At 41.5% G+C, this 17,921-nt stretch overlaps 2 protein-coding genes across 3 annotated transcripts in view; one reads left to right on the top strand and one right to left on the bottom strand.

Moving 5' to 3' along the window:
* Positions 1 to 212: 212 nt before the first annotated feature.
* Positions 213 to 14,772, top strand: hhat (hedgehog acyltransferase). 2 transcript variants are annotated; one of them, XM_076743690.1, is made up of 12 exons: positions 213 to 344; positions 927 to 1,074; positions 1,169 to 1,233; positions 1,441 to 1,554; positions 1,652 to 1,846; positions 2,832 to 3,044; positions 3,313 to 3,490; positions 3,917 to 4,067; positions 5,793 to 5,828; positions 8,319 to 8,520; positions 8,990 to 9,134; positions 12,961 to 14,772. In XM_076743690.1, exons 2-12 carry the CDS (start codon positions 954 to 956, stop codon positions 13,044 to 13,046), a joined length of 1,506 nt encoding a protein of 501 aa, XP_076599805.1. In that variant the 5' UTR covers positions 213 to 344; positions 927 to 953; the 3' UTR covers positions 13,047 to 14,772. The 2 variants fall into 2 exon arrangements, with proteins under 2 accessions (XP_076599805.1, XP_076599806.1); XM_076743691.1 differs by having other exon boundaries at positions 283 to 365.
* A 2,523-nt stretch (positions 14,773 to 17,295) lies between these two features.
* Positions 17,296 to 17,921, bottom strand: part of kcnh1a (potassium voltage-gated channel, subfamily H (eag-related), member 1a) — a 36,784-nt gene continuing 36,158 nt past the window's right edge. Inside the window, exon 12 of the mRNA XM_076743464.1 lies at positions 17,296 to 17,454. Coding sequence (XP_076599579.1) covers positions 17,422 to 17,454 — 33 coding nt within the window. The 3' untranslated portion in view covers positions 17,296 to 17,421. The remainder of the gene's footprint in view (positions 17,455 to 17,921) is intronic.

The raw sequence follows: 17,921 nt of genomic DNA on the forward strand, positions 1-17,921 counted from the left end.
GAAGTAACTACAGAGTTCAGATAAAGAAGAAGAATAGCATAAAATGAAAGTAATTCATTACAATTAGTTAACTTTGTTAATTTCCTGCTCGGGCTAAAATCCTAACCCCACCAAGCACAGGAGGTTCTCCTAGCATAAACTGACGAGCCACTCCAACACAGTTGGGGGCGGCCATGTTCTTAAAAGTTGCTTGCCAGACATCATGAATGAAACAAGGATAAAGAAGAAGAATTCATTACCTTTGAATGTTGGTACTAGCGTTATGTCCCTGCGGTCCAGGTCCTATCGGACAGTGCAGTCTACTGTTTACAACATCGCAATGGACACCAGCACAATACTATTAGGTAACGCTGCAACTTTTCCAGGTGATTAGCTATCTTAGCTAACGTTAGCTAACTACCATTCGAGCAGGATAGCTTACGGAAGTTTTCGGCTGACCTAACTGGAAATTTAACATGGCCAAATAAGCAGGAAAACTTGTAACGTTACACGCCGATTTGGTATTACTTTTCTCGTCGTTGTCTCAAGTGCCAAGACGATGCTAATTAACGTTAACGTTAGCTGGTTTGGTGAGAGTAGCTAACATCAGGTTAACGTTACTTTCCTCGGCTGATCTAACTACGTCATCGTCAGCAGCCTCTGGGCGCATTGTTACCTAGCAACGACAGTGATTTGCTATGCTATTTGCTAACGGTTTAACACAATGTCACGATGCTAACTTCAGTAATTAGGATGAAAATAATACATAACATTAAATTTAGACAAGCCTCCGTTGCCATTCACTGCCTCTGTCAACATCAGCTCCCCATTTAGCGGTTTATGAAGTGTGAAAGTACGTTTTGAATCCAGAATATCTGTGACAAATAAGTCAAATGACTTCTGAATCCCATGATCTTTTTACCGTTAATTGACTCACCATGTTGTAGGTGTACACAGCACAGTGACTCTGCCTGATGACATCTAAACCAAAGGCCCCGCTGGCACCCCTGCCATGGGCAGAGATCCTGGTTTACTGGGTGCTTTCCTTTGGCTCTCATCTGTACTCTTTCTACCAACTGCACAGGTTCTCCAAAGGTACGGTAGATAGACAGATATCAGCATGTTGGTTCAATGAATTAAGAGGAAAAAGTAAAGAAAAATTAAGTTGTTTTCCTGTTTTGTATCTCAGAGCATGAAGCAGGATTACAGAAGGAGTTCCACTTGGAAAAAGGCCTTCTGGAGGGTTTTAAAAGGGTAAATTCAGTGTTGAAAATGCTGGTTAAAAGCCTCATCTGAACTAACATCATGGTGCATCTCGCTGAAAACACAGTTTGTTGTGTCCATAATGTACAGTCCTATATACCAATAAGGGCCCTGAACATATTTTGACCATTCAAAGCCTCTTGTCAGCAGCCTTTCAGTGTGTTTTAAAGCTGTGGTGAAGTTAGTTGTTTTTGTCAGGACCCATCAGACTTTGAGTGGAGTTTCTGGACTGAGTGGGCCAAGAAGTCTTTGCTGTGGACTCTGATCGGTCATGGCGTGGTATCGAGATTGACCAGCATCTTTTACCCCAAGGTAGGAAGCTGCTGGCAGCTAAAGTACTGCTGAGTGTAGTATTGCTCTTAGGTGTGAGATGTTTTAATTCAACACATTTTTGACGTTTTGTCAACAGCTTAGGGTGCCAGCACTCACAGTATACGGCTTCTTGGCAGCCTGCAGTGTGCTGGGGATTAAAGGTGTGAGTGTGCTGCTGGTTCATTTGGGCCTCTCCTTTTCAGTGGCCCGACTGCGAACACCTGCTCTGTCATGGGCCTGTAACCTGCTGCTGCTCTCCACGCTTCACATCCAACCGCTTCAAAAGATCCAGGTGGGTTGTATCACCTGGAATATGCATGTTTCTGATTTTTGGAGGGGACGTCTTCATCAAGTGAAAAATATGGCGCTCGGTAAAGAGACACATTTGAAAAGTTTTTTGGTTTGTACATTTGAATCTGTTGCCGCACCACAAGATAAATGCTGAGTGAATTAAATGAAAGCATACATATCAAGCGGCTTATTTTTTCTATTTCCTGAGGATTAGAAGATGGGAAGAAGCTCAGTGTCTTCTTACAAGTATTTGAAAGTAGCTGCCAGAGAGGCAGAAGGCTTGCTGATAGACCTCAGACTCTCAAAAATGAAAGAATAATCACAGCAAGGTGAGATTTTACCAGACTGCCATTTCTTTAATACAACACAATGCTAAAATTAATTAATTACAGACCAAATAACATATTGAAATTCAGTTTTAATGAGTTTAAGAACTCAATACCATTAATTTCTAAATTGATTGGTTATTATGGATGCTGCCTCTCAGTATTTCACTACATTTAGGATATAAATTTGTGATCTAAAGGCACCTTTTAACTGCACAATATCTGACAGCATGGTTACAGCCAGACAACTCTGCTCCAGTCAAAATGGTGAGAAATGTGAATTTAATAAGTGAAGAAGATCTGACAGACCTGTGCATGCTTTTATAAATCTACCTCTTTCCCTCCTGTGTTCGCCCTCCACACACACGCGTACAGTTGAGCTCCGTTTTGAAGCCCGACGTCAAGCGCAGTGATGATCCGGATGCTGTTAAACAGACCTCATTAGGAAGACATCTTAAGCATATGTTTATTAGTATGTGTTGACATGTTTTCTTAACCAGTTGATTAAATCTGCTGTAATCTGCAGGCGTTCTCATTTGGATCTGTGTCACGTCTTAAATAAAAGCTTTTCTGACTTAAGCGTCAAACTGTCACGATTAACATAAGGGTTCCTCATGAATGTGTCCTGAAAATAATTGGCCTCCCCTCTGTTTCACGCAGAGAGGCTGGTATCAGACAGAGGAGGAGTACTATCTGCTCCTCTTCAGTGTTGCTGTCTGCGGTCTACGCTTCATCAGCTTCAGCCTGGAGCACTGCTGGTGCCCTCTCGACCCGGGTGTAGTTGTGCAGCTCTGTTGGTTGTTTTCATACACCTTCTATCATCCCTTTTTCTACAATGGACCCATTATCACATACAAAGACTATTTTGAGCAGGTAAGGGAGCCTATAAAGCCAGCTGCTGGATTAAACTGCAGTTTAAGTCTAAAATGGCCTCTTTCGTTTTGTTGTGGAGGGCTGCTTATAGTATTGAATTTGGAGAAATGGTTACCATTTATTGATTGACCACTGCTGCATCTTTTATTATGCCTGCAAGTTTTCATTCCCAACTTCGCTGCATATCTTTATAACCTGGTATTTATTCTTCTGGCGTTCTTCTGATTCAGCCGGCCACTCTTAACAACATGCTCGCTCTCTGCTGCAGATGCGGAGGCCTGCTGAGGAGAGTGACAGGGACGAATCTGCTTTTAGTTACCTGGTGCTCAGATCAGGACGGATCCTCCTATGGTGGTGCATGGCGGAATACATGATCCATGTCATGTACATGCACTCCATCCAGTCTAATGAGACATACTTAGAAATCCTTCCTCCTTGGGCCTTGGGTAAGTCTTCATACTGTGTGTATTTTTGGACTCTCAGTATAAGATTGAGCTACAGCTTTAATATTTCCTTGCCGCTTCAGAAACATGCTGAATGTGTTTTCAAGATGTAGAATTTGAAAAACATGTTGCCCCCAAAGGATTTAGTTGGTTCGAACACGACATCAGATGTGCTGATTAAGGACTCACTCATTGGCCTTGATTCATAATCCAGTCATCATGATCTGTAGTGTAGTTTTGTTTATATTTCAATAAAAGGACAGAATTGGTGTCTGTCAGGTATTTGGTATATGAGGGATGTATAAAGTTGTATCTTATCTTATTTACTTGATTTCTAACAGGAAAAATCTTTTTGGAAAGTAACAAACTTGTTTTAATCCTTGAATTAAGAAAAATTAGTTTAGAAATCTCCCTTTCCGCCTGTCACAGGTGGCCTGGCCTTGGCCCTTGTCCAGTTCTTCTATGTGAAGTATCTGGTGCTGTTTGGCCTTCCATCCATGCTGGCCACTTTGGATAAACTCGTCCCCCCAAAGCTTCCTCGTTGTGTCAGCATCATGTACAGTTTCACAGGGATGTGGAGGTAAGATCATAACGACTCCAGGCAACACCGCCGACATAGATACAGCTTTAACACTTCAGTGACTGGAAACTGTAGCATCCCTGATATCCTTGAGGAAAAGGTACATTTAAGGTCAAGTGCCTTAAGTGCTCACTGTGCTTGGGCAATAAGACTGGTCACAGTGAATTGTCTCATCTTCTGTCATTACTGGCAATCAGAGCTACAGGTCACCTCTGCACCAGGGACATTATATCATTCTTTCAAGCTCAAGCTGAAATGGTTTGTTCACTGGGAGCATCACTACATTTACAGGCTGTGTGTTGTTTGTGTTTTCTGGACGAAAAACCGGTTAGAAGCACCATTACCAAGACAACAGAGTAAATCATGAAAGAAAACCAAATAGAAGTTAGAAATGAGTTTTCAAAGGGATCTGACACATGCAGTTATCAGTATACGTATAACACCAACCACCGTAATAGTATAAAAGAGAATTTTACTTTTTTCAAGTTAAGCCAGTGATGGTTAGCATGAGTAAATAGACACACGCACACACACAGTCTTGTCTCCATCATTACATAGACTTACATTCATTTTCTGGAGACTTACACACACACCTACCTCTGCAAAGACTGGACATTATAAAAGAAATATGGTGATTGCTGCATTCAGTTCGCACTTAAGGTACAAAGCAGAGGAGAAGACTATGCCCGGTTTATGCTGAAGGGGTCACAATTGCTCAAGTTAACGAACACACACATTGCAGTGCTTCTTACACAGGGATAAACCAGCTTAATCTGCAAGTCTTCAAATAGAAAAAGGCCAAAGTTTCCACTGCTGTGAAAAATATGTCAGGACATTGAAGTTTATGCAGTGGTGAATATTGTTGTCAAATGTGTGTATCATTTAGCTCTGAGATCCTCCGGGATGCACACCACTCCTGGCATCTGATTATCAGGTATTCGGTCTAATGCAGCACTCATTAAATCCTCCCCTCATGACGGTTATAATCAGTGTTTGTTAAAACTGCTTTAGCATGTTGATTCAACTGTACGGTGAAATTAGAACATTATTACCTTCGTGAGGGTAGGATTTATTGTAGGAGTGTTGTATTAGACTGCATGTGTTTTAGTTGAGTGCATCTAATACACCACTGAGTGAATGAATGAGGTTGAGACAGAACAGACATGAAATTAAATGCAAACCTCATAATATATGATAAAAAAAGCACGCTTGGACAGCAAGTCAAATCTGCTTTCCTAAAAAGTAGAGTGTCACAGTGTTTTATGCCACTTCCTCATAGCTAAACTGCTCTGTTCCTAAGTGTAAATGGAGTAAAACAACAAGAAAACGCCCTCTGAATTTAGAGCACATGTAGCTGAGATGGAAAACTGCGTGTTTGGCTTTGCAATCAAAATGCACCGGCTGTAGACGAGATTGACCAATGTGCTGACACCGATGCACTCCAATCCCAGCCGGCGTGTGCTGAGCTCGCCAATGTTGACTACATTGATGGAATGCATAAAGCTGTCCACGCACATCATTGACGAAACAGCCCCAGTTTATAGGCAGGGTGGAAAAAAAAGCCTGAATCTAATCTTCTCAGTGACAAAGAGACACACATGCATCATACATACTGCACATGCCTCAGTTTATGTGAAGCCCAGTGCTCAGGTGTTTCTTGCTCAGTGCTATATTATTATGTAAATTTGTGACTCAGATATGCTTTTTTTCTTTGCTCACTCTCAGGCACTTTGACGAGGGTCTGTATCGATGGCTCATCAGGTAAGAGGCACTTCATGAGCGCTGGATGGACTAATTCAGATGTTAATGCTTACTAAAATTGTGAAATGTCAACTAAATCAAATAACCACTCTTATATTAGAATGTCTTTCTATCTAATCTGTGTTATCTGCCTGTCCTGTCTTATCTAAGTTATGTTTTCTGTCTTTCTACCTATATATTATATATATCTTTACTCAGTATCTATCTTTAGATTTTACTGCCTGATATTTTTGCATGTGTTTAATCATACTGTATCTGTTATTTATTGCACACTTCCTGTAAAGACTCACTTCCTGCAGGGCATTGAACTTGAATAACCTAAAAAAAAAAAAGGTGCCATTCTCTAGCTGCCTGCCTGCATGCTTCATCATAATAGACAAGGATACTGCATTTGCATGTAGGCTTTCTCATGATTATGAGGTTGCATGTTGTTGGTGAATAGTTCTTCTGTTGTGTTGCTGTTCCCGCACCCTGGAGAAATGCCTCCTTGTTTAATATGTGCATATGTAATGGGAGCATTATGTGTCTGCTCACTTGTACTTTGGACAACGCACATTATTAGTTTGTCTGCTTTTAATGATGCACACTCGGCTGAATGCAGCCTATTGGGGGTTTATGGTCCGCTTGCTAGACGCGTTTTGCTACGTTAAGGCAACACCACAGTTGCACAGTTGTCAGAAAAGATAGCTGTGATACTCTGTGAGAAGGTCCCCTCGTCATGGTTTTTGTTTGCTAATTAATTTCTGTGTTGACTGTTTGACGTTTGACACATACATCTGCTTTCCACACGTTAAAGACGAGTTTAGAAAGGAGTATGGCACATGAGACGGTTAAAGTGGCTCCAATTAATTTACTAAAGATCCTCGGATTTAAATTACAAATGCAAGTTTCCATTTTAATCTGTGCCCAATGGAAATGGTTTTCTCCTGCTTAATGGCATCACTTGCAATTCTCCTGCTGCAGATGCAAAATGATACCCACGACACAATGCCCCGACGTTCCTCCCTGTGAAAGTGCTTTTAAAGAGGTTTTAATGCAGTTCTGAAATTCTGTTGAAATTGTCTGAAGAGCGCTAGATGAGTGCGTAGGTGTTAAATGATGTGCTCTGCACGGCTCACTGACACCTCGTCTCCCTGGGCAGCTAAGTGGCTCATTCTTCGCCATTCCATTACGCTTTTCCTGTCTGTTTCCACCGTGTCTCAGGTTCTCTGTTATCGGCCAACAAAAAGCTCTTACCGGCTGTTTTATTGAGTTATTACAGCTACATATGAGAGGGAGCGTTTGAGTCCAGATCCTGGAGAAAATTAGTTGTAAATATTAAGTGGGGGCATGGATGGGGTCAGGGGGCACGGTGGTCAGCATTTAACATCTGATGTGTCTCCATAAGAGCACAGAAACCAGCCAAAATAGTTGTCAGTGTCGGCCTAGAAAGCTTGTGTGCGTGTTGTTTGCAAAATCTGCTTTCAGTATCCAGGCGTTGCACAACACACTGATTATTCAAGGTATTAATGTGTATCTAAAAATGATCAGATCTTGATTAACATCTGTTTAGAATCCATCCACATCTAAATGATTTAAGTAGATGGATAGGTGCTCAGTATGTTTAGGCATTCAGTTTGCTCCTGCTCTAACACTCAGGTTCCTCTCCATCTGTTCTCGCACCTACTTTCATCCTCCTGTATGGCCAAGCTGGCCACTCTATTTAAGGCTCAGAAAATGCTGGCTCATCTTTCAGGAACATTGATTAGCCACAGGGTGGCTGAGATAATTAGTTCCCAGCTCAGCACCGCTACACAGAACGTGATGTTTGTTTCTAAGTGTGTTGGAGTGATGTAGCATGTTGAGACCGTCGGTACCTCTGGGACGGACGAGGTTCTCACAGTATCTGAGATCATTTGTCTTCACGCCGTGCACCACTTTCTTCACTGATTGGTGGGATATTATTCACAGCAAGTGTGCTATCGTATGAAGTGTTATCTGAAAAATGTTCTTTGTATCCTTGATGTTTAAACCAAAATGTTGAAATCAGACCTAGCCAACCGAACCTAGAGGATAGAGTCAGCTCCAGTAATGAAAAAAAGCCAAATTGATGTAGAAAGTGTCAAGGGTTTGGTGTGAATCACAGAAATCACTTTGGAATCATTAACCCAGTTGCAGAATTATTAACAGCTCAGACGGACTGATATTCCCTGGAGTGCTTCTGTTTTTGCACTGGATGTCAGAACAACATTTATTTGATTAAAAATCAATGAATGAGACATGATAATTAATGTGGCAGGCTGAACAATTCATCGGTGCATTTTGTGCATTTTCAGCCTCCCTTTGTTTCATATCAGCACTCTTTACTGGCTGCAGTTAATCTGTGTCCTGCCCTCACTGAAGATCACCACTTATTTACTGTTTTCTTTCTGCTGGGCAGGTTATAATCTACTTTTAAAGAATTCTATTAACCCTGATTGCATTTGATCATGTTATGTGCTCATATTCCAGATACATCTATGTGCCACTGGGAGGTTCACGGCACGGCCATCTTTACAAAATGTTGTCCACTGGCCTTGCGTTCGGATTCGTCTGCCTCTGGCATGGCGGCCATGACTACTTACAGTACTGGGCCCTGATGAACTGGGCTGGAGTTCTGGTGGAAAATGGCCTGAAGTCTCTTTTAGCCTCATCCTTGATTCACTCCATTGTTGTAAGTGAGAAATCCAGTAAAAACATCAGGTTAAATGAGATTAAAATTGTATATGGGCATAACTCCTTTTAGTTAAGATGTGTGGACATGATGGCGTCTTGGCTGTAGTTAGAAATAAAGGGGTCATGTAATCTGATTTAATAAGAGATAATGCCTGGAGCTGCTACAGTAAGTACAGACAGGAGACAAACTGGTTGGACCCTGTCACATCTAATTGGCGTTTACAGTTAACAGCGAACACTAATGTGAGTAAAAGTCAATTTCCAATACATTAACCGTAGAGACATTCAGGCCATTCTTGCTTCTTTGGCCTCCAGCTTTTGGGAACAAATATTTCTGAAGTGTGATGACATACTGTGTAATCCTCCTAGTTAACGGTCACACAGTTCATTAGTGCCAGGTGCTCCTCTGTTCTTTGTTTGTCAGATTTATGCTGAAAATCTCTTGTGTTCATTTGCTGTTTTTCCAGGAGCAGAATTTCTCTGTGGTGATGGAAAGACGCTGCATTGCCCTCCTCTCTGCCTTCTCCACTGCCATGCTCATCCTCTCTAATCTGGTGTTCCTCGGGGGGATACATGTTGGCAGAATCTTCTGGAAGCGTGTCTTCATTCAAGGTAAATTACCTTCCACAACACTCGCTCACTAGGATCCGCGTGTGCCTTTTTATTTTGCAGGATTGTTTCAGCTGGCATTTATAAATTTGTTTGGGGAGAATCTGCCAAGTGGTCTTTTAATTTGACAGCTTAGTTGCATTGCAGGACATTTCGCATTCTCCTCCAGAGGTGACAGCAGCTAAAGATAGTGCCATACGTCTAAAGTGACAGAGAGAGGCCAACTCACATAGGCGGAAAATAAAATCATGAATAAGATATGATAAAATGATTGAAAATGCTGCTGTTCTGTAGGTCTGTATATCTAGCAGTATTTCAGTGGATGCAGAGGGGCTGGTTATACTGGAGCATTTTATGCATCTGCATGGGCAAACTCCCCCAAATAGACATCTGCCTCATAGTTGTGCCAGTTCCTGTTTTGCTCTCTGTGTCTTTATTTGGCTCATTTGGTACCTAAAGCAAGCTGGCAGGCCCTCCTGAAGTGTTCCTACTCATGATAAGCAGTCCGAGCTGCACTCGCCGCTGGGCTGGGCACAGAGTCAGCGCTGAGAGCTCAGCTCAGTTCTGAGACGTCATGGTGTAATTTATTAACAGGAACTGCTCATTAATGCTGAAATAAGATCCTAATGTCACCAATTTTTACGGCAGCAGTCGTTGTTTTGTTTGGGCCACTCAGGGGCAGCGAAACAAGCTGTAAACACAGCAGTGACATTATCTTGTGAAGTCAGGAGTATGGTCTTAGCAAACAGATGGCTATTTACTCATCCAGCAGACACAGATCAACATTAGCGTTTATTTAAAGTTGTGTCTCTGGCCACCCCACAAATATCACTCTATCTGTTGCTCTTTCTTTGTCTTCACCGACTCCTGTTGGAAATATCTGGCTCTTTAGTGGCTAAATGCTCCACCAGCTAGTCGCTGCCTTGGTCTGTCTGCTGTTAGGTGCTGAGCAGGTGGTGTACAGTCTGTTTATCAGAGTTTTTTTACTGGAAACACTGATGATGAGAGCTGTGCGACTGCATCAGAACAAGAAAAGTACAGGCCGTAAAACCAAAACGGTGAGCTGAAAGTCGCTAGAACGCCCTGCAGAGCTGAGAAAGGCTGCAGAGTCGGGTGATAATGCTCTGTGGGTTCGTCCCTATGAGCGATGCTTTAATTAGACACATCTCTGGAAACCAGAGGAATTTGAACTGTAAGTCCACGGTTAGGAAAATCTAAACAATGTGCAACACCAAAGGTAACTCAAGCCCCCTTTCACACATGCACTGATACCATGAAGTCATGTATGTGTCAGTTGGCCTGGACGCGAGACTGACTTCACCCTGCCAGCTCCTCAGTACCAACCCTGTGTAATGTAATGAGAACGTGTGAATAGAGCAGGTCTTTGTTGGTGAGCAGCTGCTTTGTACTCTTTTCTGCTTGCCTCTATATTGTTTTCCACTCTTTCATTGGCGTTGCGGATATGTAAAAATACACGTACTAACAGTCATCATTATGGATTAGAAATAAGACATTATAAAAGTAACACTGCTTAGGCTCTTTTAAGTCACCAGTTCAGCTTTGCGACAGTAGGAAATTGTTGGAAGTCTGGCAGGCTCACAGCAATTTGTGCGTAACATTATGCTTCTTCTAGCACTCCTGACCCCTTTCCCACACACAGCACTGTAGACTTGGTGTAAATAAGTTAACAGCAACCTAAAAATAAGAGCAGTGTGTTTGAAAATACCATTTCTGCTGTGAATTATTCAGAATAAGAACCAGAAACTAAACTGAGAATCTCAGTTTGCTTCCGTGGTGATTCATTTGGACCATTAAAAAACTAAAAATAAAAATGGCACTGCCTGACGCTGCCTTAGCATCTGTAAATAGACCGTTGAACAAACCTTGTAATAATTGTGTTGCTTTCACTGAGTGCTTGTGTTTCTCTACTGTAAAGTAAAACACTGTATAATAATGCATCCAGCAGAAAACCTGTTTCTTGTGTTGGCACAGTGAACCTCAGAGGGAGAGTTGTGGTTCACTTCATTAACATAAGATCAATGTTTTTAAAGCAGCTTGTCTGGGATTTTTCCTGCAGCAGACAGTCACATAATTGTAATGTGACCTCTCTAATAAGAAAACAAATTCCTAATCACACTCTGTCTATAGTCGTATAGGTTGATTGAGGATGAATGAAGTGTGCTCACAGGGACAATGATAACATTATTTATGTCATATGTTAGTATCATTACATCTGTGCAATTTAGCCTGTGCATACATGTATCACGTATCCTATGCAACATATATATGTAGATATAGATAGATAGATAGATAGATAGATAGATAGATAGATAGATAGATAGATGTGTGTATTTTACTTTTGGCAATATTTCTTATTTTTATACTCTTACCTTATCTTAACATGATGATATTTTACAGGTTTAGGTTTTGGGATTTCATTAGTTTTGCAGGTATTTAGTCATAAAACAAAGTATCGGACTAGTTAAAGGTTTGGCCTGATGATGGCCTGAAGACTGGACCAAAGTGGTGGAGTCATTGTCATCCTTAGTGACATGAGCATGGCGACAAAAAGCTCACGTTTGATCATATGCTAACCCACAGATGAGTCGTTCCTTTCCCGAGAGGCGCAGTCCTTCTGATCACTAATCAGCCTCATATTTAGCTTTGAGTCGCCTCTCTGGAAATGGACTTTCACCTCATCTGAACTCGAAGCACTCAGTTAATCAAGTGGCAAAAGAATCTGGTGTAATTACAGCACTGGGTGATTGGAGTAGCATGCAACTGGTGGAAATAGGTTACTCATTTCACTTTTCCACTCTCCATCTCTTTGCCAAAGCTTAGTAGTTTTCTTTAGAGCCTGGAAACAACTCTGTTCCTTCCAAAGTTGCAAGTAGTATCTGACACACTTGGCTAGTGGTGTGGGCAGCCTTGAACTTCTGCGTCTCACTATGTTAGTTTGAGTCAAAGCTGGACGACTGGTTGGAGAATATGTTTCACACTGAGGGTGTTAATGAAATTTACATACCTGCAAAGACAGAACGCTGGGACGTCTTGGCTCGTCTTGGCAAGGCTTGCTCCTGGTGCCCTTAAAAGACTTTGAATGATTAATTTAGATCTTATTAATGCATTTCGAAAGTGCGCATGAAACTGGTCCACATTTTGTGAAACGTGATTAAACTAACATTAACGATTACCTGGTGTTTACTGGAAGCATCATCAAAGCTCTTTTTAAAGACAAATGCAAACAGAAATTTTTTTCCTGCATGTCAAAGTTTTATGTCGTGCATCATCAGAATACGTCTTTTCCAGCCTTCGCCCATATAACCATTCTCTTCCGCCGACAGGAAACTGACAGTACAGCTGTGCACAAAGCAGCCCGTGTGTATGTGAATTAGATTTTGACATGAATAGGAGAGAATAGACCATTGAAAAGCATTGTGTGTGCAGGTGCAGGTTAGCGAGATAACCTGGAGACAAGCCAGTTGGAGGGGAGGTGCAGACAGCTGTCTTTACCTGCCTGCTCAACCCTCTAAGAAGCAGCTATAAATAGAAAAAGAGAATAACCATAACACGACACAGTACAGCAGAGAGAATTGACCAAAGTACTGCAACCGCTACTGCCTCCTCTCTAGCTCCTGTAGAAGAATGCAAGTCTTTGTTGTCGTCACTTTGAGACGCATCAGGACAGAGCAAGTTAGCTGAGTTTAGGTTTAAATCATCAGTATTTATAGAATAAACGGAGAAAATAAGGACTGAATCTGTTGTGAGTCCACTATGTAATCCCATTAAAATGAAACGAATGAGTATCCTGTCTTTCCTTCCATCTCAGGCTGGTCTACCGTGGCCCCACCTATGCTGGCTTTCCTCTACTGCTTTGCTCAGATTGGACTTGAGTGGACGTCTCACCCACCATGAGTCACCTTGACTTTGTATCGGAGCGAGAATCACTGCTACCGGACAATCAGACCGACCTGCTGAGTCCAGAGCCTTGTCCTCACCAGCCAGAGTCTCTGTGGCTGACCTGGCTCGCAGCCACAGAGCCTGTCCAAACCTGGCTGAGGTGCAGCTGAGCGGCCACTTTTCACGACCTGCAAGAGCCGACAGACCTGACTGCAAGCTAAGACTTAAAGAATCAGTGTTGATTGTTTGTGAGGAGACAGTTTCCTGTACTTTGGGCATTTAAGTGCAGATAAACTGTGATAGAATGAGTGTGAAGTTTTTTACCCAATAAGCTTCACTGAATTACTGTTATTCTAAGAAACGGTAAAAGAAAATATGGACCCTGAATCAGTCTTGGTTATATGACTCAGTGAGCTGGAGAAATGCTAATTTCGTATTTACTTTCGTCCTCCGTGTAGGCAGAGACGGCTGATCGATGTCATTGTTTCCTCTACAGATGTAATTGGACAGGTAAAGTAGAATGTCACTAATATTAGTAGATGTGTCGCTAAAAAGCTTTGGAGGGACGATACCGCTGCTTTTAATTCAACACGGTAACAATGGCGGATGACATTTATCCACTGGAATGCAGACGAAAGCAATTTTTTTGAGGCAGGATGTAAAACAAACCCACAAGCTGGAGCTTTCTAATGCGAATGTGTCCATATGTTGCCTCTTACCTCCAAAACGTCAACTTTACAAAGACTCGTTTGGATTAAAACCTTCAAGTTTCATGATTCTGACTATCTGTCCGTCTTTCTGTGTTACACTGGATATTATGCAGTGAGTCATCACAGTTTCATTGTTCCAGCTGTGTGCATGTCCTCATGCATACAAGTCAGGACAGTGTGGGTGTTTTGGGGTATGTTGAAGAGGTTAACTTGCTCTAAAACTCATTTAAAATCAGCTACATCATCAGCTGCATCCAAACACAACTGATAAAACAACTTTTCAGAAAGTATTAAACAGCTGTATTTTAAGCTTTTTAAGATTCAGAGTTCTCAAATAGGAGTAAAAGGAGCCTTTGTTGGACTATTTGCAGCTGTGGATTGATACCTATTAGGTGCACTACTGAGTATTTACCGTACAGGACAGTGTTTTGTTAGGCTGGCTCAAAATGAACATGTTCATGGATCTTTGATGTCTCTTTGGACGACAGTGGAGCTCTGTGGCACAAAGGAATAAGACACCTCCGACTGTGATAACGCAGACAATACTCAGTGAGATCAGTTCAGAGTACAGAGTAGAAATAGATCTTGGTGATTTTGGTGAAGTTACCCACCTTGAAAGCATTCTTTCTTTCACATTTCAGATCATAATAAATAATTCACTGTGTAATCCAATCGGGGATAACTCGTTTGTCACCAGTTTTTAAAGACAAACTTTCTGTGTAGTAACAGGAAGCTGCTTGAAAAAAGCTTATCTGTGCCTTTTTGTGTCTTTTGAGCTCAGAAAACAATCTGATCCTCTTACTATTCACAGTACACAGAGAGGAAAGCAAACAGCTCCAGACTATGGCTTCCAAGATTCATTTAAGAATTGGTGAGTTTTAAGTCGGAGGTGCCATCGCTGAGATTCATCATCGTCATGACTGCTGCTGACGTTTGTTACCTGCACGTGTCTGTAATGTCTGTCACGATGGGGTGAATAAAGCGTCACAATAAAAGCTACTTTGTCAGTAAATAATAAAAGCACGGTGTTGCCTGTGAGTGTTTCCATTAGCTGATTTCTGTTCTTGGGATTATCACGTCCTGAGTGGCATTAAGTAGGATCAGCGTGAGCGGCGGGGTCAGCGAGGAATCCTCTTAAATGAGCACAAAACTGTGAGGTTTATCTGACGTAAGACGATCAGCGGGAGAATACACCTGCTGAGTTACACTTTCTGAGAGGAGCTGAGGAGCTGAAGCACAAAGACTGACATTTCCCACAGGTCAGAATGGATGCTACACGCTGCTCTAAAGAGGACACACAGGGTGGAGTATGTATAAAATATTTATTATGAATAGTATGTCACGGTTCATAACAAAGAGCTCCCATTGTGCTTGAAATAGTTACATTGCTCATCACATGACATGTGAACATAGAGGCATGTGCATATTACATCAACCATACAACAAACTTCTTCTTAAGAATCTAATCATTGCAATATAACTTGTGTATATATACACATACATACATATATGTATATATATACTGTATATGTAGGGTTTCATAACGAGGCAGCTTTCCAGGGCTGACCACAAAAATAGTTCTGTGTTCAAATCAGAGCGACATTAATTTGGATATTTAACGTTTTTCCTCACTGCAGGCCTGAAAAGGGGCAATAATATGAAGGCACAGTGTTGCATGCTTCTCAGTAGCAATCAAAGGTAATGACTTTAATAATATTAGGGTTAATGTCATGAAGTGGTGGTGCAGTACTGTAAGAGTCCTTTTCACTGAAGCTGCAGGTTTTCTATGTTTTTGTCACCATTTGGACCTTTATGTTCATAAATGTTACAGCACAGAACCACATATTGCTTTTAAGAATCTTGTCTCTGAGTTTGAGTGCACCTACATCCCATTTTAGCAACACATTTATGGTGTTGGTGAAAGAAATTCGCCTCTTGAGACAGGCGTGAATGTTCCCTCCACATGCCATGTCGTTGTTGCTGGGCTGCGTTCAAACAGTGGCACGAAATCAGATTTTAAAGTGGAACAGTTTTACTGATCTGGCTCTGTTCCTGTTACTGTAAACTGGAAACAAATGAAAAGAAAATGGTAGAAAATTTAACCAATCACATGAGGGGGGCCTACAGCACCTCCAACAAAAAGACCATCGGCTGTGTCATTCAAAATGAAAGTTTGCTTTATAAATATTACCAATTCTGTCATTCATGTGTGTCACTGGTGAAATGAAAGAGCAGTTTATTGTAGCTAAAAACAACCTTCTCCACCATGTCAACATCATCTGTTAATGTGGGTTTAATATGATTGAATCACACAGATAACAAACAGTCAGCACCTCATGAAGTTATGTTTTTAGCATTGTCGTTAGTGTTGTTGTTAGTAATCTGGAGCTGTCATGCAAACCACTCCAGACTAAAGCTCACAATCGTCACCAGTTTGTCTAATTAAACTTAAAGAACTACACAACTTATTAATTTGGGAAATCACCTTTTTTAGAGAGTTAAATGAGACGGTTAATGCCAGGCTTCTGTTCATTAGTCAGTTAGCTTAGCTTAGCATAAAGACTGGAAGCAGGGGGAAACAGCTAGCCTAAGAATGTCCAAAGTGCAAAATGTCCCACCCCGCACAATTCCACGTAAAACCTCAACTTTCCATTTTACATTTTGTTTTGTGTGTGGATGAAACAAGTGAGATGTTATGTTTTAATTAATGAGCTTTGATTGCCTGAACTTTAAAAACAGCCACGCTAGCCACTGCTTTCAGTCTTTATGCTAAGCTAAGCTAATCATCTCCTGGCTCTAACGCTGCATACAAAGCAACAGTAGACAGTCTCTCCTCATAAATCTGTGTGCATACCAGTGTGTTGAGCACATAATTAACATATTGTGCTCTGATTGGTCAGCTGTTTTCTGATGTCACTGCCATACTTCACACAAGGAAGCTAATTTCTTGCTGTACTTGTATCCACTTGTATTAGCTTTTAATTGCTCTAAAAACTTTATTGATGCGCTGCACATCAGTAGCTTGTCCTTATCAGTGTGGTTGAGCATGTAGCTTGTGTAACGTATTCGGTGTTGCCAGAATTGACTGATGCCAAGTAGCCAATCAGAGCTTCAACCCTGCATTGTTATAAAAGTTGCCCAGTTTTTTTAAAATTTCCATTTAGGAGCTTGTTTGCAAACACAACAGTAAACATGTGACCTCTGTAACATTATTCGGCTGCACGAGGAGCTGGAAAGTGCCGCGTCGTGTCTCTGATCCTCTGTTTTATTAGTTTAATTGCGCACATCCGAAAGCACGGTGACGGTAATTAAAACTAATCTCCACCAAGTCTTCTGGATGACGTTATGTTAAAAGTCCAAACTATAAGAACCAGTTTTTTAAAGCGCTTTTATCTCAGAGCTTTGACTTTGTAACTGAGCAATAATTTGAATAAGAAAGAAGTCTCAGTGTGGTTGCAGGCTAATGAACTGTCAGAACAGCAGTTAGAAATGAACTGAACTCAGCGCCCTGCCAGCCGTGACTCTTCACCACCATTTGTCTGCAGCTCCAAAGACGTCAGAACTCAGATGAACACTGCGCCTGCCGTTACATCATTTTAGATCCTTTCTTCCACTCAGGTGACGAAATTCCTCGGCGACACTGTCGGCCCTCTTTTGGGCCCCTTTTGATTTCTGAACTTCTAACTCGTGTGAGCAGCAGCTTTATGAATTCTCTGTGAAGGAGAGGTCATGATTTTAGTGCCTTTCCCTCTCCATGATCCAGATTCCCTGTGAAAGCAGACCCACAAAGACCCACAAACAGCGACTGTAAACCAAACGAGTTCTCACTTCTGTGACGATGCGCCCATTTATTTTTAGTGAGCTGAATTTTTGATGGGAATGGAGCTACAGAACGTGTTGGAGAAAAACCTCGGCGTCTTTCCTCTCAGCTGCGCCCGTCTCAGCTTGTTTTGATAAGACAGAAGGCATGCGGGGAACATAAATTATCCATATGAATAATAAATAATATAGAAAAATGGTTATTCTTCGCGTGTGAAAGAATACATTTACTTCAAAGATAGATTTAAAGCTCCTGCTTCTATAGGAGGTCAACCCCAAAACCACTTTTGTGTTTTGACCCACTATTAAAAACAATGATTTGTTTAAAAAATAAAAGTATGGCCATTGACGAGTGATATTC

Source organism: Chaetodon auriga, chromosome 11 (assembly GCF_051107435.1).
Source record: "Chaetodon auriga isolate fChaAug3 chromosome 11, fChaAug3.hap1, whole genome shotgun sequence".
NCBI lineage: Eukaryota > Metazoa > Chordata > Actinopteri > Chaetodontiformes > Chaetodontidae > Chaetodon > Chaetodon auriga.

Excerpts from the sequence above, each read along its gene's own strand:
- hhat (XM_076743690.1), top strand. The coding sequence starts at position 954 with ATGACATCTAAACCAAAGGCCCCGCTGGCACCCCTGCCATGGGCAGAG. Across the intron at positions 5,829-8,318 it reads CTGTATCGATGGCTCATCAG|ATACATCTATGTGCCACTGG; the intron begins GTAAGAGGCACT and ends CTCATATTCCAG. Across the intron at positions 9,135-12,960 it reads GAAGCGTGTCTTCATTCAAG|GCTGGTCTACCGTGGCCCCA; the intron begins GTAAATTACCTT and ends CTTCCATCTCAG.